This window comes from Chelonia mydas, chromosome 14 (genome assembly GCF_015237465.2).
Source record: "Chelonia mydas isolate rCheMyd1 chromosome 14, rCheMyd1.pri.v2, whole genome shotgun sequence".
Classification (NCBI taxonomy): Eukaryota; Metazoa; Chordata; order Testudines; family Cheloniidae; genus Chelonia; species Chelonia mydas.
Window position 1 is genome coordinate 5935135 of NC_051254.2, and position 22080 is coordinate 5957214.

The following is a 22080-nucleotide window of genomic DNA, read 5'->3' on the forward strand; positions in this document are numbered from 1 at the left end:
AGCCTGAGGAACTGCTGAGTCAAGGGTGACTCAAAGCTTAAAATAATCCACTATTTGCATCTAGCTAAACGCAGTATGTGGCTTAAATAAGACAGCCCAATGTTATGTGGTCTAGTTAATGCTTAGCTGTAATATCGGTGGCATAAGCCCACTGCCGAAGCTGCAGGCACTCCCCTGGAAAAGCTGCCCACCCATCAAACTATGCTTCCTCTCTTTTTGCCCCTTCATTTTCAGGGAGAAGACTAGCTCTGCCTGTCAAGCTGCCTCTTCTGGCTACTATTTGACTCCAACATTAAACATATTCTACCAATGTCAATTAGCAAAACCTAGGAATCTGCACCTCATCCAGCTCCTCTTGCTCCTACGCTTTGTGATCAACCTAGAGGTTTGATGTAACCCTTAGCAATTATAAAGTTTTCCACCTTCCAAGCACTTTGAACATATTAACTAAATTGACCGTCAGGCTTCACTCTGGTTAATGTTGTACTTTCGTTTTTGTTTAAGTACTGGGGAGGGCTATTGTGGTGGCTGTGTTCTTGATGGGAACAGAATGTCACTCCAGGATCAGCATGATGCACATGTGGCTCAGGAATGTTGTAGGTAAGAATTAAAGATGCATCACTTCAACATATTTGTTCCAAGATGTTCCAATGTGCCCCTGAGCAGCCTACAGTTATGGGCAACGTTTTCTCCCCAAGGAGATTTCCTGTCCACATATAACTGCACATTTCAAGAAGGCCTGCCATTGTGAAATGACTGAGAGGACGTAGAAGCCCCCCAGCAGGTGCCTTTAGAACTGGAAGCTTGGAACTTATGAGAGCTGCTGCCAAAAAACCACCCTTTCGATCGCCTTCTGAAATATTCCCTGCACTGATGCTCAAAATGCTTCCAAGTCTGATGTGTTATTTTTTCAGGCCAACATTCTCCTGTCTGATCCCCGCAGAGAAGGCTGAGTAGATGGCTTGATGTTCTCAGAGGAGAATACAAATTTCCATTAGCTGTAGCCCTCCTCAGAAAAGTCAGACAGATCATAAGAGACTATTGTTAAGGAGACACTATCTTGCAGGCTGTGGCCCTTACCCTGCAAATGTTTACTCCAACCATCAATGGATTTCTCAGGTGAGTGAGATCTACTCATGCAAGTGTTGGCAGTTTCAGGCCCAAAAGTTATAATCTCCATAATTGGAGGTGTCCAGCTGTGGTTTTAGATGCTCTTTAAGAAGAAAGGGTTCCACATAGGACGATTGACTAATGAATGCTCTTTGTTATTCCATAAATTGAAGACTCTACTATTATTAAGAATTTTGGAAATTGATCTTTGTCCAGCAGACAACTGAAGAGAGTTTGGTGCCATCATGAGGGACAAAAGTGCTTCACCTGGTCAAAATTTATCAGTTATTAAATAACAGAGTTGGTTGAAATTTTTCAAATTTCAAAATTTGGGGGGGAACAGGGAAGTTTTGATGATTTTTTTCAGCCTTTTTTGACCAACATTGTATTTTGAAAAAAAGGGGAGAACTATTTAAATAGAAAATCTCTGCCCTTGTTTCAACCAGCTCTCGTCAATATATTTACAAATGCTTTACATAATATCTCTCTTTCATAAACATATACCTACATGGACATGGGACAAGTACGCATAGTTAACTAGGAGAAGCACAGACTTCACACATATTTTAAGCAGTATTGTATAAAATTGCCAACAGTTCATAACATTTTATTTAAAATATTAGTACATTTAATCATGGCCCATGCTGTAACCAATTGGTGTGTGTGTGTTTTACAATTTTTTTGTGAAATGTCTGATTTCTCATCAAAAGATGCAAATCCTGTACTACCTGGAATAGCATTGGAAAATCATGTATTACCTGGAGTAGCACTGTGGGTGTTAAAAAAAACTTGCTAAGTAAAACCAGGCAATCCCTAATGACAAGTCACTGTTGCACAAAACTTAGACCTTATGAGAATAACCCCGTTTGCAGTACATATTCTGCTTGTGTGTTCAAATTGGTAGTGTCGTCTTTATATAGTCACTAATGCAGTCTAGCCTCCAGCTATCTTCCCTTCTATTTGCTAGCACCAGGCAAATGCAATTGACGGGCCTGCCTGATAAAGGATGGGGGGAAACGCCCTGTTTAAGGCAGCCATTCTCTTTAAGGTATCAGTGGGAAGGCATGTTGGATTCAACATATTCTTGGACATACAAAAGCCATGCCTCACGTGGAAGTAAAGGCAGTTGCAGAGATTCTGTGCCCATAGATTATCCGTGCCTCGTGGCTTGTCCATATGGCACAGCCGTGCACTCTGGAGGGGAGTGATTTCTAAAGCACCCCATGTTACACAACTAACTGGCCCATTCACTAAAAGCTCCCTAATGTGCATTAACATACTATGGTACCATGCACTAGGAAACTCCTAGTGCTCACCAGCAGGGTCTACACAGGCCAGTTAGCGTGCAGCACATTGATGGGCATTAGAAATCCCACCCTTCTAATGCATATTGCTGCACCGTGTAGACAAGGCCACAGTGCCGAAGTACACTGGTTGCAGATGTCCCGTTGTGCACACTGGGGACTGGATGGCCCATGAGGATTGATATACGACACAGAGCTTCTAAGCCACTAATTCTGAGTCATCTTCGCTCCATGTTGAGCTTGATGATGTCACGGCCACGTGAAAGAGGTTTTGGCAGACTACGTTAGAAGTGTGTGCATGCCACCAAGGCCAACGCACGAAAGGGCATCCCTGTTGGTGATGTGAGCAAAGAAGCCAATGGGCTTTGTATCAGACCCTCAACGGCCATGGAGATGGCACTTCCTTAGAAATGACCCCTCCAGGTCAGTCAGGCTGGGATACATTGGCAAAGGAGTGTGGTGGAAGCCTGCCTTTCAGCTTTCTATGCCATATGTTACCCAAGAATAATAACAATAATGCCTAGCTTTGATATGGCACATTTCATCAGCAGAGCTCAAAGCACTTTACAAAGGAGGTTGATATCATTATCCCCATTTTACAGATGGAGAAAGTGATAAGCAGTATCCCCTGGGCTATCAGTACACCCCCTTTCTGTGGCACTAATTTCATTGTCCAATAGTTATGTATTATTTTTATTAGGCTTATTTCTTCTAGGCAAACCCTCACTGCTCTCTGCAATACGTGGAATCCTTAGAAATTCACGTATGATGATACATATGTAATTTACACATCACATGTTTCTCCTAAGCACTCAGGCTCTCCCCTGGGAAAAGGCCAGTGTTTGAAGGGTGAAATAGAAAGGGATAGGAAATCATTTTCATCACCGATCTCCTGGTGATCTCAGGTGGCTATTTTATTTTTTTGTCTTCGGAGATTTATTTCCATCCAAGCTGACTGAATGATTTGTGCTTTCTGAGACCACGCAGTTCACATGACACTGGATCCACTTACCAAAAGATGAAAGCCAAAATAATCAAATGCACAATTTCAAAACATGCAGCATGTTCTTGTTGGCTATGCCTAAGTTTTTCTCTGCAGAGAAGTTGTCGACAATGACTTGATAGCAGTCTAATAACATTCCCTGGTCTCTAATAATAATTTGCACTCCAGTACAGCTTTTCAGCTGAGACTCAGAGAGCATTTTGCAAATGTTCATTGCCAAAGTTTCACAAAGGAAGAGAGAAGGATTTTTATCCCCGTTTTACTGATGGGCACACTGAGGCAGAGAAAGGTCAAATGACTTGCCTAGGTTTCCAGAGTGAGTCAATGGCAGTAGAGCTGTGACTAGAACCCCAGCGTCCTGCTCGGATTATTAGATCATACTTCTCATTACTACACATACCACATCTTATCTCTTGCAGGGTAACATGGCTGGAATAGAGGAGTTTGGAAAGGGAAGCGAGGACATCTTAAAAGGCAAGAGTCAAATAATGTTCATATAAAGAAGGAATATGGGCAGGCTGAACAGATGTATATATGATAAAGAGAATACAATCTGAGAGGAAGAATCAGTAAGGAAAAATGAGGGAGAAAGAACTAAAATGAGGATGGAAGGGGGAAGATGATAATGGCCATGAGGTATAAAAACCCAGACAGGCTAAACCTGTGACTTTTATTTTCATGCCCGATTTCAACTGAGATTATAAAATTAAATGTCAGGGCTATAAAAGATCAGCCCTTTAGCTGCGCCTGTGTGGGTGTGTTTAAAGGGTGTGGTTTTAAATATAAAATGCCAGTCACACAATCCTTATCCTTGTGTTTCTAAATTGCTCATCTATCTGCAACTAAAGTATAAAGAGAGAGAAAATACCAGAATCAGCATTAGGGTCCACCTCCCAGCGAGCCAAGAAGGGAAAACAATAAAGTTGAGTTTGGTATGTGCAAAGTCCAGATTTGATGGCGCTGGGTCAAAGCACTCGTGATCTTGAGATGATGGAAAGCCCTGCCTCTCTCTGAATTTGCTGACTTTCTTGGACAGCCATCATTTGAAAATGGGCTGAGATTTTGAAAGTGCAGATTGTACTTGAGCTTCCATAGGCAGAGATATAGCATGTCTGCCTGATGGCAACATTTTCAGTCAGTTTAAAAAAAAGCCAAACCCTTCAGAGACATAAATATACTAGTAAACACTCAACAGAGCCAAGCAGTAAGTCAGTCACTAAGCAGGTAGATCCACTAAAAGGAGCTTAGGGACCTAATTTTAGCCTGTAGTAATACTGTTGTTATTCTTCTCACCCAGGACATCTGGATTGTTAATACTGATCACCTGTCTGATATTGCAAACCCAAGACTCTAACATCACACGTTCATGACCAGGGGGAAACACAGCCCAACTAGTTGGCCTAGTAGTTCAGTTTATAAAACAGCCAAATGGAAGCCAAAAGACTTGGGTTTAATCCCTCCAGTTAAGTCATCTAGATTCCTTCTCGCCACAAGCCATCTGATCTTAATCAAGGAATCTTGGCTTTCATCTCATAACCTTAGCTGAGAATCAGAATGATGAAGTCTGAAGTAATCTGTATACGAAATGCTTTAGTAATGATTCCTTCAAGCGGGATTTTTTACTGAGTTCACAATAACACTTTGATGTGTAGGGCTGTATTTAAACAATTAGAAAGCTCTCTTGAAACTGCTTCCTGTTAATAATTTGTTAACACATGGTAATTTTCTAAGGCTTATTTTGTTTGATTTTTGAAAAAAAGTTGCAAGCCTTTTAAAAGTAATAATTTGTGTTTAAAACAACCTGTAGCTACGCATGATCTCTTATGAAAGAAATTAGAGTCTATCTAGTCTCCTAACACGCGTGGGAATTTTGCATGCATATCAAACCAAAAACAGATCTCTGTCGTTCGTGAAATAAACAAATGCCATCTATAGAGACTGCAACGTGTTTCTATGAAACACAGCACTTCGTTGCTTTCATTGTAAGTTATGCAGCTCTAATCAAAAACTAGCGAGTATGAATTTGACCCAAAAGTGTGGTGAATTTGTTTTAAAAAAATAACAGTTTCGGCTTTATTACTGAAAATGTTCGAGGTAATTGTAAGGAGCATAAACAACTGGAGCCAACTTTGAGAGGGTCTTTTTTTGGCAATGTAGGCAGTATCATTCAAATGAGTCAATATAAATTAGTTCACAAATTCAAGTTGTCATTGCTAAATTTTCCAAAGGCCACTGAAGGATTGTTGGAAGAAGCAAAGTTAGCCTGCAGCATATCCTGTGGCATGGTGCAGTGAAAGCGGAATTTTTAGATGTTTGATTTGGAATGTTTGCATTTTGGAGGAAAATATTACTCTTATCCCATGATTAGTAAACCTAAATGGGAAAAGAAAAGAAAAACTGCTAAAAGGGATTAGAAGCTGCTGGAGCTGGGGCTAACTGTGGTATGAGTTTGCTTGAGAAGTTTTTGGAGGGAAGATAGGAAGAATACATGAGAGCTCTAAGAAAGAACTGTGGTTCTGTTACCCCATATTATAAATCCATAGGACCAGATCCTCAGCTTATGCAAACTGCCAGGCATTCATGGAGGAAATAGAGTTAAAATAATATAGAGAGTTAAAAAGATGAATGCAATCCCCATTTAAAAATGGGAAGTACACGGTGCCATGCAGCAGTAAGATGGAACTGGAGGGGTGCCGGTCCTCCCCACCCCTTGTGACCTCGGTTCGGAGCATGAGGAGACCTGAGCACGTGTGGACCAACGGACATGACTTGCCAGAAATGGCTGAACTCAGGCGCACGGTGTGCATGCATAGCCACTTGTGGAATACACATAAGGGCCAGCATTCAAAGAAGAATGGAAGTTACATCCTGCTCTGAATTCTGTGACAGTGGGGGACCTTTTTTTGATGAATGGTATTTTCCATTGCTCGTATCACAGAGTGGTGTCCTTCTGAATATTGGAATCTGAAGAAGTTTTCTAGCTTTGTGAGACAATACTTGGTAATCTAGTGAGAAAACATGCCCAGCACATCTCTCTATTCATTTTAATAACTTCCACTCATTGCCAATGTGTTTGTTTCTTGACCCCTTTGCAACGGAGAGGCCTTTTATTTTATTCATCTCATTCAAGTCTCACCAGTCTCCAAACAGCTACACAACTAGTGACAGCTTGACCACCTCACAATCAGAAGGACATTTTGGATCCTGAAAGTTCTCGGCGATCGATCACGAGGGTGTGGAGCAAAGTAATTTAAATGGCTCTGGGTGATCCTGTGCAACACACACACGCCAGTTAGAAGTTCCACTCTCCAGCTGTTTCTAGGGGGTGGAGGTGCATTGCAGACACTGATATTTACTATTAGTAGTTGTAGTTATAAGTGCAGTAGCACCTAAAAGCTCCAGTCATGGACCAGGGCTCCATTATGCTAGGTGCAGTATAGACACTTCACAAAAAGACAGTCCCTCTAGGAAGTAGCTGTTTCTTCTTTCTTTTCCTAAACCCTAGGAAATTCAATGGTGCTATGCAGCTGTGTTAGGAGTGGGATTTACTACAGGTCTCCTGACTGCTAATCCAGTGCCCCCGTCTGCTAACCCAAAAGCCTCTCAGTTAAACATTGCAACGGTGGGGTAGCATGTGAGAGTCAGAAAGTGGGGCTGATTGCAAACAAACTTGAATCGGAAGGGAATCCGAGTTGTCCCTTTCCTTTCTAAACTTCACTCAGCTTGAATAGTGAAAACAAACAGCAGAATCGGTGAACAAATATATTAGAGCTTTAACATTCTTCTGGGGATTTTAATAATCTATAATAAATTATTAGGAGTAACTTGTAATATGATTTTTGACCCAAGTGGATCCTGTCACTATCCGGTATATATGACAAAAGCAATACTGAAAATGTCCACAATAGCTACTGTAAGTATGCCCTACAGGTGTTTTCCCCCCGATTAATACATATAGACAGCACCTTTTAAAAATTTCCTTTATTCTTTTGTACATTTTCTGAACTCGACCGACATACCATTGTTATAAAGAAGCCCGGTTCTTAGAATATTTAATCCCATACCACCAGTTCACGCGTGGTTATGAAAAGTCTCAGCAAAGAGGTTATTGTTGTTTTGTTTTTTCCTTCCAAGCAGTTGTCTGAATCATTTGATGGTTGAACACAACACTGAGCAGAACACGTACACACAGTGCCAAGTTTAGCAAACACATGGCTGGACAATGGTTACAGTGGTTGAAGTTTCAAAAAGGTATTATTCCCCACTTCTCTCAGCAGCAGTATTAACCCTATGAATATCCTGAGAAATAAGACCAGAGGGTAGTAGAGTTCCTCTCCTGCTACCAGTTTTTTTCAAGTAAAAATATCATCTCCCATTTTAATTTGTTGAAGTTTCGGGATAGGGATAGGGGGGAAGGACAGACAGTAGTGATGTAAAGAACACCTGTTCCAATACTTCACCCATGTCCTCAATGCAATAGAACGCTGATTCGTAAATTGTTTAACTAAAAAAAAAAAACACACACACACACACACACACAATATTAAATTACAGCACACACATTGTCACACAGCTGGCTCTAATGTCAGCTTCTGACTGTTGATCATCTTCCTAATTCAAAGCACCCCACAGTTTGGGATGAAACAAACATGCACGCGCTAGGAGGACTTTTACTTTAAAATACTCTTAAAGCAGAAGTTTGGAGGAATCTTTATGACGGTGAATTCTCATTAACAGGCACATGGCCCAAATCTGGCAGCTTTTTTTTTGCAAACCATATCTCTAACACTTGTTCACAGTAACTTGCTGTGGCAGATCATACACAGAAGAGAAATACAATATGGCATGAAGATGTACATGATTGCCTGGAAAACACTTGAACACTTGCAATATCTCAGCCTAATTCAACTCCCACAAAAGACAATAGCAATTAGATCGGGGCCCTACATTATGGTTTGGGTTGTTTTGTTTTTCAGGAGGGAAGAGCTACCTAGCCGATGCAAGGAAGTGAAACAAAAGCTTTCTAGCCAAATTGCCCAGCTTTTCAATACATTTCAATGTCATTTTCAACCATTTTCATCTATCTTGACATAAGAGCTTTGGATCAGCCACAGAATTTATGTCTTTGTCATATAGCCTATGTTACCAGCTCATGTATTCTTATAAGGGCCTCTGAGGTTAGGAACTGGTGAGCAGCAGTGGGAAAACACACTGCAGGGGAAACAGGCGGGCAAAGACTTGTTAAATAAAACAAACATAAAGCCATGAAAAGATGGATGAAAATGCAGTTTGATGTACTTTCGCCGATAAATAAATATTTTACATTTATTTTTAATCTCTCGTACTGTTTTAAAAATCTCCTAAATGGCAGATTTAACCTCCCCTATCCACACACACGCATACATACACTCTCTTCTGGCTTAGTGCAGCTATTGTATTCACTTTAAGACAGGTTACTTGTGCATTTTGAAGCAGAAAGCTGCAAAGTTTATTACCTGCTTTGATAACTCCATTTTCTCCCAAATGGTATTGGAAAAGCAGAAAGTAAATTGTGGACAGACATTTCCTTAAAATTCACTTCAGATGCATGAAAACATTTAGACCCACATCCTTCTGTGATCCTTACTTCTAATGAGTTCCATATTCTGCAACCCACTTCCCAGCATTTGTTCACAGAAAAACCAACACAAGAAATTAAAAGAGAGATGCAGAGACTTCTCTTGGCAGAAGGGCCAGTGAGGTTTTCATACCAGCAAAAGAGAAAGGCACCTTTACAAATGGCAGGAGGGAAATATAAAGAACAAGATTTGCTCTGACTTCACAGGGAATTTTGTTGAAGAGCAGGAATGAGCCCTCCATTAGTTACTCTACCGTTTCATCCTCCAAAGACCGCATGCCTGTTCTGTCCTCTGTATAACACATGAGGAATGTAAGCGGGTGCATGTTTGACCCTACCAGGCCACAGGGCTTACTGATTTAATAGCTGCTGATTGCAGTGGGTCTACTCCTGGGACGGCTTGCAGAATCAAGCCCGAAGAAGTCACCCACTACCTCTCAATTCAGAATAGGATTAACGATCACAGCCTGGTTCTAGCAGCAGATCCTTGCCACGGAGTATTCCAAGGACACGGTGCAAGAGGTGTTGGTGGCTATATTCTGCCTTTGGAATGTGTGTGCTATGTCTGCTGATATCAATGGAAGTTGTGTCATGCATATCCAAGGGCAGAATTTGGCCCTCCAAGTCCATGGGTGGCCTATGACCTCATAACACAATAATCATAACCTTTGATTGACATCGAGTCACTGTCTGACTGGCCAAGAGTTAAAGAAAGATTGAAATGCTCCATGCAAATTTGACATATAAAGGGATGGAGCAACCAAGTCAAGCAAAGACTTAGACAACCAAACGTCTTTAATCCATGGCAAATCACAGGTTTTATTTTTCAGGTGGAGAATTACAGGCATTTAAAAACAAATTTCAAAGGTCTTTCCTTGCAATTGCCAGTGGCCGTTTTGGTTAATCACACTGCGATACTCTCAGAATTTACTGACTCCATGAACCTTAAACTCAGTCAATCTGTTTTTGAAGTCACTGTTACACCAAAATTGGAACTCTCCCTCATCTATTGTTACTATTGTTTTAATTTTGGCTGCAAGATCTATTTAGAAACTTCCAGGACCTTCAACTAAAAGGTGTTTAAAAAAAAAATTCTTATTCCCACGTCTAATTACAGGGCGGAACAAGTTAAATTTCAAACTGTAACAAATATAATAAAGAAAAGGAGGACTTGTGGCACCTTAGAGACTAACAAATTTATTTGAGCATAAGCTTTCGTGAGCTACAGCTCACTTCATCAGATGCATGTAGCTCACGAAAGCTTATGCTCAAATAAATTTGTTAGTCTCTAAGGTGCCACAAGCCCTCCTTTTCTTTTTGCGAATACAGACTAACACGGCTGCTACTCTGAAATATAACATAAAATACTAATTAGCCAGCAATAGACATTTGCCATTTCAACACTCAGAGGATAACAAAGAAAGACGTAGGTAAGCATATGGGGACAGGGAGAATGGCTTTCTTTAGTACATTTTGGGTGCTACCACAAATGAATAAATAATAACAACAAGAGAGAGTTGTTTCCACTTGAATGTATGGAAAAGCAGGAGACGCTGCTTTATATGTGCCCATTTGCAAGGCAACTGGTGTTCCATTTGTTTTTCTACTACCTGATTCTAGAAATTTCATCGCAAGACATTTTTGCTTTTTACAAAAATTCCCACTTCCCCAGGAAAGAGAAGATTGTAATGCTGCAAATTTGGAAACTTCATTTGTTTCGATGCCAAAAAAATCAATCAATCAATCTATCTTGGCCAATTTTTTTAAACCACTTGATTTCAAAGTTTCAGTCATTTCTAGGTTTTTCCCCCTTGACAAGGGTTCATGTTTATTCCTAACTTGCAAGAAACAAAATTTAGCAGCTTTTTTTCAAGATGTTGCTGTGAATATTTCAGCCAACCTTGATCAGTACAATGGCAGGTGTCACCACAAACACCATTCACATGATTCACAGCTTCAGAGATAATGAAAAGGTGACATAGCTTTGAAAATTCATTAGCTATGGTAGGATATATCCACAACAATTTGTGCCACATTCTACTGCCATTGACGTTAACGTACTCCGACAGAATTAGGGTCTAAATCTGGAGTGAGTGCTCTGTGTTGGATGGAGAGTTCTGCATTTACACCAGAGTACATTAAAGCAGAATTACATCCTGATTAAATAGCTATGATTCTGACTGCAGTTTATTTCAGTTTACCCCATGAGCAGCAGGTAACTTCTTAACTCTTCTGCTGCCCTCTGCCAGCTCATAGTAGACCCTTAATATACCTCCTTAATACACCTCTCACTTCTAGTACTTCCTACCTTTTCACAGTATTCTTCTTAAACAAAATACACGACTGGACTGAGAAGGACTAAAAACTTTAAGAGACTGTTCCTGCAAATTCAGGGATGGCTGAATGTTCTTTTAGTTGAAAAAAATACCACTCTTAACTGAGGAAAGAAACGTAATGTTCCCATCCTTTGGTATTACAATATTTCAAAATTCATCTGCCAGTGTAACAGAAAAAAGTAAAAGGCTGGACGAGCTAAGTCAAGGAAAATTCACTCTACTGAGGCAGAATTACCGGCACAAAAACCAAACGACAGTCCAGTGCCCAGATCTTCAGCTGACCTCAGACATTGTAGCTTCACTGAAATCATCCGAGCAATGGTGATGTACATCAGCTGAGGTTCTGAGCCTTAGACAACAGCCCATCTGCCCGCTGTTCTGAAAGTCTGTTTCAAAACCTCTTCCCTTCAGTTAGGACTAATTCCTCACCCTCCTTCCTCACAAATATACCTGTATGTACAACAACCTGAATCTGTAGCAGCTTATCCTTCATTAATACTCTGTGCGATACAAGCGACGGGCCAAGTGTTAGTTATACGGCACATCTGTACTTCAAAAGTGCAGTCAATGCTCCTGTTCCTCTCTCAGTCATCGGAAGGAGTGAAGCACCCGGCAGAAACCTGGGCTTTTCCTCATGGATTCAGTATGAAGAATGAGATGGCACAAGTCATTTCACCCTGAGGCTGCAGGGCCCAGTTGCTCATAGATCACTAGGCCAGAAGGGACCACTGTGAACATTTAGTCTGATCTCCTGCATAGGACAGGTCAAAGAATTTCCCAACCTAATTCTAAGATGGCTGCTCTCACCACCACACCGTGGCCAAAAGTTGTACTCTAGCCCTTATCTCACGTTGTCTTCTGGCACAAATTGGTGTGTGTCACTTCTGCGTAAATGCGAGCAGAGAATACACCTGGACAGTCATATCACAGAATCTAGCACTGAGACTGAACTAAATCAGGGGCCACCCAGTTTCAAAAGGACTGAATGCCCAAATCGCATTTACCTTAAAGCTCCTCTACACTGTTCTGGCAAAGCGGAGGCACCTTAGTGTAAGTGAGACTCAAGACCACTATCACCTTCTAAAGGTGAAGAATTAGGGAGGAGATATAATCAGAACTGGACTGAATCTTTCCTATAGTGCGCACCAAAAAGACATTTTTCAACCAAGTTAAAAAAAAACTTGGTTCACTTTTCCCCCCCTTCTATTTAAAAATTCCACAATTCTGTCCTTATTGGGTTTGGCTGGGCCCAGAAGTGGAAGTAACATATCAAAATATCATCAGAGAAGCTATAAGAAGGTTGTTCTGCTCCGGCCAAACCCACGATGTATTGGAAATCTTCAAATGACATCTGATCTTGTGAGATTTCCATCACTATGTCCAGAGGACTTTAGAAGCTTCTGAGCTTCTGCCTGCTTATCCTCATAGAACCACTCAACCCCTGGAGTTTTGCCTCATTGCTTTAGGGAACCTGTAAATCCTTCTGGGAAGTAAACACAGTCCACATTGCAGCATGGCTGTGGATGTGACAGATTCAGATCTCTGTTCCGTTGGTGTAAATCCAGACTTTCTCCATTTCTGGAAAAGATTTTATCGAGCGACACTCTGATAGCAACAAGCCAAGCTGAGGCATGCATTAGTGGACCACAGGTACACCTCTCAGCTGGTGGTAGCCTCCCATCGGAGGTATGCGCCCATGGATGACTTAATGTGGCTCGCTGCCGTATCATGAGTCACTGGACAAAAAATTAATCAATAAATAAAAAGGATCCTAAAAACAACAGCAGGCAACGCCCCTGCCTCCCAAAAAGCTGCGGAAATCCCAGGAACACAGGGCAAGCCTTAAAGGATGGCCAAAAAAATGAGATGAGGACATTGGTAGCCAATAGTTTCCATGCAGCTTTGGGATGAGAACTGTAAAGGTATAACAGCTAGGTGTAAAATAACACACGGTCAAATTCATCCCTTGTGGACTGCCACTGGCTTCAATGAGGAATGAACTTTCCCTAATAGACCATAAGTCATCTATTCCTTGTAATAGGATATTCAAAGACAATCCTAAAAGGTGTCTCCTCTCATTTCTTGGCTTTGTAGAACTTCCCTTTGCTCTCTTGTCTTTGTACTGCTGCCAAAGTCATGTCCTAGAAACACACTGCCAGCTAATTTATCCTTACCAGCTAATACGTGTTCTTATGCATATCGACTCCCTAGCCACATTTGTCAGAGTGGATTTTAGTTGATCTTAAGGTTCTGCTGCTCTTTGCTTGAAAGCCTGCACTGGGACTGCCTTGGGGAGATGAAAACAGTAGGAATCGGTATTTGATAAAAAACATTTTGATGTTGCAAAGGGACGACTTGTGTAGTTGGGCCATGTGCTAAGCAGATGCACCGGACACGGGAAAGGAGCTATCTTCCCTCCCGGGCTGCTTAGTGCCTGTAGCAGCCTATGATATATGGGGTGTACTACACGGGCATACTCAGTGAGCTCTTATGCTCTGCTTCCCACCAAGAGCAGAAGGGAAATAGGAGGATCAGCACTGTGGCCAGTTCCTTGGTACTTCCTCTGCCTGCTGCCATGCAGGGACTGTGCTCCTCCCCACACATCTTCCACTGTTAGATTACATTCCATTTATGCAGCCCAGCAGCCAGAGGTCCATGGGAAATCTACTAAGGAACAATCCTTTGCTCAACATGCTCACATTTCGCAACGCCACTTTGTCTCTCCTCTACTATGTTCAAAGGAAAGCAAAAACATCAGCATCTGAGAGGGGCAAAGGGAAGGCATCAGGACTATAACTGAGCTCTCGCTTCTCAGACTGCCAGTGCTGAAGGTCATTCTGCTGCTTGACTTTCCTGGAAGATTTCTTTCTCCTGTGCCACTACTTGAAATATTTTTTTACTAGAGAGGGTTTGTGCAACCAAGCATTGCGCAGCAGTCATCTGCCCATAGTTCCAATACAACGGTGTCCTTGCCATGCCCACAATAAAAACTCAGTCGACAACTTGCAAAGGCAACAGGTTTGGGAATAAAAAAAAAACCCCCACTGGGAAGGGGCAGATACTCTCCTAAGTGAAATCAACTGACTTTATTGCATGGCATCGCAGGGGTTAGTAAATGCTCTTTCAACTAGAGAAACACATCTGTCTCCTGGGGAGACCTCAACAGCAGCTGTTTCTTCCCATCGAGGTGTGGGGGAGCAAGAGCGCCTGCCTGCCAGAACTCGTCAAATTCCATATTATCCACCTGCTCCACTAAAGGCTGAGCTGAAATATTAATTTGGAGATCTGATCTTTTTTCACAAGAAACAATCTGGATTTCATAGTGGAGCAAAAAGGCCAGCTGTGCAGACAAAGCTCTGTAACACCTCCTTTGCTGCCAGTTAACAGCTTTCAAGGAAACAATCAACTAGGGGAGGAAGTTACAGACTATAAAATATGTGGACATCAGGTCAGTTATGTCTCTTTTATATGCACTTCTCACCCCAGTCCTCCCACTACATAAATACATATGCACAACAGGGAGACAAGATTCCTTAGACATAAACAGCCATAATGCGGCAATAAAGATTAATGAGTGGAACTTGCTACTTTATGTGAATCCAGGGGAAATTTCCATTCATTAAACTTTATTATTGTAGAATAGCTGTTTATACAAAAGGGGCCAGAGTCTCAGCCGGAGTAAATCAGCGTCACTCCAGCTAAATCAATGGAGCGACACCAATTTATGCCAGCTGAGAATCTATAGCCCTAACAAGTCTCTTTCCCATTTTTAGGGTCAGGAGATTTTACTCCATTAATAGCAGTAAACATTCTGCAATATTCCCCCCATGCACCAATAAAAGCCGACCAGTGAAGGCAACTGTTTGTCTTGATCCCGCTCCCATCAGCAAAACTGAATATAACTAATTGCTCGGTAACTGAAAGATGTCAATAAATAGGAGGAAATTCAATGAAAAGCAAAAATATGTAATTAAGAGGCTGGAAGGAGCTGATTTTTGAGCTGGTTTGGGGGCATGCTAACCTAGGAGGGATGTGATAATGATCTCCATCTGAAAGTGTGTAAGCACCAAGCATGGTCCATGGAGGATGGACATCAATGAGGTGGAAGAGAGGACAAGGAGCATTTTGACGTGTTTTTTGCAGCAGGGACAAGAAGGGATAGAAGCCATTCTGCTTGAGACTTTTACAACTAGACTGGACCAAGCTCTAGTGAATGGGCTGCAAGGATCCATGCTGCATTGGTAGGGAAATGGATAAGATGGCCTAGCAGGTCTTTCCCATCTACAATTTCTACGAAAGGTTTGAGGCAGACTCTTCTACTGAAGCGAACAGCAAGAAATACTGGCCATGTTTGCGTGTGTGTAAATGCCTTTGTTGTGTGCTCCCTCTGCATATCAAGGAGATCCTCCCGCTCCACCCACTGCCTCCTTCTGCTGGAATCTACAGTGTAGACACAATCCCCGTTTCACACCACCTATCACCTGGGGCTGAAGGGAACAAGGGTGGTGTTGGCATGACACCTTTGCCGAAGGAGCAAGCATAGGCGGCCCTTGTGAAATACAAAGAGCCTGGGGCCATATTCTGGCTGCCCCTTGATGGCTGTGCAAGGTGGGGAGGGAAAGGGGTGCAGGGAGCTCCTTCGTTACCAGTGCCCACATGCAGAAGGCCACCAGCTAGCTGAGCCAGGGCTTCTTAAGCACAAGGTGTAGGGCAGCAGCACTGTACACCCCAAAGAGAGCACGATTGGGCGGACTGGCATGGCTACGCCCCTCCCCCTCACCTGCCGATGTGCAACAGGGCACATGGGGGAGTGCGTGCTTCCCCACTTAAAGAGCCATTTCTGAGCAAGGCCCTCTCTAGCTCCCCCTGCCTCCAGACACTGCCGCTCCACCACCACAAACCCAGCCCCTGTGGGCGTGAGTTAGGAACACCTCCTCAATAACCAGCGAACACGGTAAAAGAAAGGACGGATCTCTGTTTAAAGTCTTGTGTGCTGCCTGGGAAAATCTTCTCCAGAAAAAAACAAATCCTACCATACAAACAGCAGCAACAAATCCGCCCCAGCCTTCCCTCTGAGTGTGTGATGGAGTGAGGGACCTCTTGTGATGTCCAGAAATAGAGTCTTGGGAAGACACTGACAGAACACTTTTCACCTTCACTGCATGAGCCAGAAAATTAACCCTCAATACACCCGTCCTGGTAGGTGGTGTTATCTCTATTTTTACAGATGGGGAAACCGAGGCAGAGATTACACACCTGCCCACTACCACAGTGTTAGTAAAAGAGCCACCACAATGGTAATCTAAGCGTTTAAGGAATCCTGACTCCCAATCTTGTGCTCAGACCACTAGGCCATGCTTCCCCCAAGACGACCTGTGGCACACTACTTTCAGAAGCTTTCAAATGATCCCCAGATGTTACAAGCTTTGTTTTGCTATTTGCCCAAGATGGATGCTGAGATACAGAGCAAATCTCAAATTTCTCCACTGACCCACACCTAGCACGGTCATTTATACTGGGCAAAGTGGGCGTGTAATGCTGCTCAATCCGAATTTTCCACTCACATCACCAGTGGCAAATTACACTTACTCTGCAATGATTCAAGGGCCTACCCAAGGTGAAAGGCAGCAGAGAATCAGGCTTTTGAACATCAGACAGAGGAACGTGGTGACTGTTTCTTTTCAATAGTCCTTCTTTCTTGTTTTGTTATAATGCAATTAAACCAAGAAGATTTTGGATGAGCCAGACATCACAAGAGTAAAAAGCACAAAAGAAAACATTCGACCTGTAGTGTTGAGCCATGCACAATTCCGTTTATAGGGTTACTAACTGCATACAACACTGACAGTTTTCTGTTGGAAAACACTGGGGATATTAATATCTGCTGTTAATACTGATCTTTGACGGTATCCCATAAATTCAACCCGTCAGTTACCATGGCACTGGAATAAAGATGCTCTGAGGTCAAGGGAATTTAGTGTCTAAATGAGACTTATATTCCAAGAGAAAAAAGGCAAAACCGATCTTTAACGAAAGCATCAGATCCATATGCAGGAAAACCAAAGGCTGTTTTTAAATGTCATGTTTTTCAAGTGAGAATTGACGCTGGAACCAGCTCTATAAGCTGGCTGGCTGGCTGGACTTTTGCTGCATCTGAAGACAATCAATCAAAACAGCTCAGAGTCTACGTGAAAGTGTGAGAGAGAAAAGACAGACACACACAAAGCTGAAAACCAGGGCGCAGATTATGAGCCCCCCTGTGGCCTTTAAAATTACACTGAAATGTAAAAGAACCTTGTGTTTCATCTGCAACAAAACATCTCCTTGGAAGTTCCCCATGGGATCATGTGAGAGAGAGGTAAAACTTACAAAGGGGTGCTGAAGCAGGAGAGCAAGGAACCTCTTCACACAAAGGGTATTGGTATGCTGTAATCACTGGGCACAACTGCAGCTCGAGCAGACAGACCCAAGCTAGCTGTAATTTAGCTAGCTCAGCGCTTAGGACAGGGAAACCGAGGCAGCATGACTTTCAGAGCAGGCTGTGCAAGCCAGCCTGGAACCCTGGGAAATTATTCATTGGGCTAGCCCAATCTGCAGCTCACACTGCTGCCGCTTCACGTCTCCGAGACCCAAGCTAGCTTTGCTTGGGTATGTCTGCTCAAACGGCAGCCCCTGTGATTATAGCACAGACATACCCAAAGTCTTTGCAACCAATTTAATTCTTCAGGACCCTGCGCCCCCAGGGAACTATCCCACAATCCAAACTCTGAACTCTCCAGAGCCTCCTCAAACGACGGACGTAGCAAGTATGTGGTGCAAAATGACGGGATCCTGGTGAACGAGATGGTAGAACTCCCATAAGCACTTCAATTACTAATGACCCCCGCCCTGGACAGATGCAATGCAAATTACCATCCTCCCCCTCTGACCTTGCAAAGGAACAATGCAGCCTTGGGGAATTGGATCACTTCACAAATGGATGCTTTGGGCTTGCCCATAGAGTTACGCCCATTTCCACCAGCTGACGATCTGGTGGAGAGTGTGAAACAAGGCACAACTTGGCCCTGAGTCTTGTGCCGCAGTGAGAGCTACTCTTCGGGCAGTTCCTTTCTGGGCCTGAGCGGATTTCGAGGGATTTCAGCTAGGGCTGCTGTGGGTTTTCGTATTACTTTCCCTCTCCCCACCCTAGCTCTGCCTCAGTGGATCTTCCTTCCCTTGATACGGGTGAGAAAGGCAAACAAAGGTGGGGGAGGCCTAAGACTGGGTCAGAGCGGGAGCTTTCTGTTTCCCGTGATGCAATAGAAAAGGCTGCCCTCAGCACATAAGCTGGGGAAGAGGAGCTCTCTTGACTGGCATAGCACCAATTTTCCCGGCTGTTCTGGAGCGACATGGGGCTCGGCTCCCAAATCGGCAAATCTGGAGCTTCTGTCTGTGACCCTCCCAGCAGAGAGGCATAGTGCTGAGAGGGTGGCTTTTAAGAGACAGAACGGGGAGACAGACATCGCACACATGCATTCTGCCTTGCCGGGAGGGTGAGAGGGAAGAGATCAAGGGAGACAAGGCGCAAAGACCGGATTGCAGTGAAAGAGCCAAGTCAGGAAAGCTGATCAGGCCACGTTCTGCTCGATGACACCAGAGTGAATCTGGAGTCAGTGGAGTCACCGAGAGCAGAGCTAAGGTCCATCTGCTCACCCTACAGAGCACCAGTTACTGTGTTAACACGAGAGCAGCATTCTTATGCTGTCTTTCCCTCCCATCCTGACATCCCCAATGTTCTTCTCCCTTGGCTAGCAGTTTTCTTTGTGGACCATGTCCAATGGCAACAAGCTCCTGGGATCGGTGTAGCTGTGGTTTCCTTGCGGGTTTTCCTGGACTGAAGCCCTCCGAGGGGCACCTGCAGTGTGTGCAATAGCCTAACACACACAGCTGCATCGATCATCCTGACCGGCCCTGGATGTGAATCAAACTGCACTCCAGCAGGAGTTCCTGCGGAGCTCGTTAGCGTTTCAAATGACTGTGGGTAAGTTCAGGGGATTTCTGTCTGTGTAGTGCTTGGAAATTTGGAAACCCACCCTGGGACGTAATCCTCTGTCCCTGCTTCCCCCTTTGCAGATATCCAGCCATCCATAATGTTCCTTTCTGTTCAGGGAGGACAGGAAAACTCCCTTCCGAGGCCAAAACCACCACAAAACCTGAACTCTAACATCAGCACAAGGTTCTCTATGAAACGCTCCCGAATTCATAGCCAGGTGAGGGATCACCTATTGCCTCTTCACATTGCCACGCACTTTAAAACAAACCTTTCCTCCCTGCATTAGTCCCAGTCACTACGTTTCTGCCTCAGGACATCACTGCCTGTCAGACACGCGTCTAAACCGCTGGAACCAGAGGCTTTAGCAACGCCGTGCGCTGGGAATGCACCGCAAACACCATGAGAACCAAGCTGTGTTTCCTCTTTACGTGTCATCAGAGCAATCTCTCCTGTGCCCGACCGCGTCCCACATCATGTGAGATCCTATCAATCCCCTCAGTGTGTTTTCCGAGGTAGCCCCGGCATTTGAACCAAGATCCTTGTTAAAAATTCTTTAACAATGTACATTAAATAGTTTTCCACAACATACAGGCTTCTTCTCTCTTTTTTTTTTCTCTTTCCTTTTCTCCTTTTAACCCTTTCCACAGCAAAGCCCTATAAATATTGCTTGCTGTAGCCTCATTTTCGTCATCATCATCACACGTTCATTCTCATATAAAACAGAAATCTATTCAATCCAGCACTTAACATAAATATTAAAATAATGGAAGGGACAAAATATAAATCTACATACAACTTCATGACTACCATAGCACCTATTACCATGACAAAAGCAATTTGACAGAAACAAGGGAAGAGGGTTAAGGAGAAGGTTGGGGCATGGAGGGGGATGGCATTTTGACAGTCATTAAATATTTCAATCACCCTTGTTAAAAATTATTTTGTTTGTTTGAAGGGTGCCAACCTTATTAAAATTCATTTCACTAACCAGTTCACTCTATGTCACTATGGATACCAAAGAACCCTTTAAAAACATTGGCGAGGCGGGGATTTACATTTTTTTTTTAAAAGGCGACTTTCTATTGGTGCTTTCGTGACCAAGCCCCGCCGCACACCCCTTTTCCCCTAAACCCACCAGTCCACAGAAAGGCAAATCGTGTACAAGTCCGTTTCTCAGTCTCCCAGGATGAGTTTTACAAAAGAAGCCACGTCTGTCTCTTTGGATTCGTGCTGGGTGAAGAAAGGGTGTTGCTGGGAAAGAAAAGAAAAGAGAACATATTAAAATGTACTATTCAAACCATAACCACCAAGCTGACATTCTCAGTGTCAGCCTGGCAAAATTCTACTCAGTTGGGGAAAGTCTTCCTAGTAAAACAACATTGTTTCCCCTACCAGTACCACAACGGTGTCATTCAGGTGGGTAAGTACATATCATGTCTGGGCTGGTAAATGAATGAAATGTGGATTCCCTATACCTGGACCCAGATGGACCCTGCAGTTTTCTCTGGCTCTCTAGCTCCAGTATCCTCTGCTGTCTACTGTCCCTCAGTCCTGGCAGAGATTAGCAGTATTGGAATGGACTGCTCACTCAACTCTACATGGGTGTTGGTGGGTGTATAACGTAGAACTTCTATTGGTCCAAGAGTGGAAAGGCTCCTCCTCTCTTCCCAGATGAAAATAATAATTATAACACTTTGTCAGCACCTTTCATCTAAGGATTACAAAGTGACCATCGGGGCACGTGAACCCCATGTGGGTAGGAATAGATGGAAACGTCCTGACAAGTCCACAACAAAGGGAACAAAGCAGTCCAAGATGTAAACAACATGGCACACGAGAAGATCACAGTAGATATAGGTTTACAAGGATGCTTTGGGCCCAAGGCAAAACAAGGAAGGTCAGACAAATGCTGGGCACATTAGCCTTGAATTTGTCTCTTTCAAATATATATATATATATTTGATTTATATATTATAAATCAAAGGCATTGGATCATTGAACTGTTAAAGAAAGAAAGAAAGAAAGAAAGAAAGAAAGGTGTTATCCCTTATTTTAGTAGGTGGAGACATCTCTCAGTTGAATTTCCATTCCCATCCTCAGGGAAGATACTCATGTGTTTGTTAGGGGTGTGCATTCAAAGAGCATGCTCCCGCTGAATTCACAGAAATGGGACTAACAGCATGAATATAGTTCTACAAACGTGTAAATGTTTCCACGGAAAAGCCTCTCAGGGAAACTGCATTCTCAGTGAATATTTACCAAGCTTCCAATTTTATTTCTTTATCCCTTTCCCTCTGCTCAGTTCTGTGTCTTGTTCCTTCCCATCAGCAACTGTTAAGGCTACTTCATTCTTAACCACTCTGCAGAGAGGCCAGCTATGCTGGCTGGAAAATGATAAACAGCTATCTATTTAAACACTTAATTGTAACTAACATATTAAGGCATCCAGCCGGAGGTTCTGTCTACATTTCTGTAAATGGAAAAATATGTGCAAAAAGCAAAACAAAAAACAAAACAATCCCAAACCCTACTTTGACCAGAAACTAACATGTGCTACTGACGGCTGGATCTCAGTGGGTGAGATCAATTCACTTAAGCCAGAAATCACCAAGGCTTTGAGCAACACAGCAGCACCACCACTGCAATTTGCCAGAAGCAGGGTGAGGCTTATCGAACGA

General features: G+C 43.1%; 1 protein-coding gene across 1 annotated transcript in view; it reads right to left on the minus strand.

Annotated features, from left to right (window-relative positions):
- Positions 1–7383: 7383 nt before the first annotated feature.
- MAP2K6 (mitogen-activated protein kinase kinase 6) overlaps positions 7384–22080 on the minus strand; it is a 94281-nt gene continuing 79584 nt past the window's right edge. Inside the window, exon 12 of the mRNA XM_037913465.2 lies at positions 7384–20653. Coding sequence (XP_037769393.1) covers positions 20576–20653 — 78 coding nt within the window. The 3' untranslated portion in view covers positions 7384–20575. The remainder of the gene's footprint in view (positions 20654–22080) is intronic.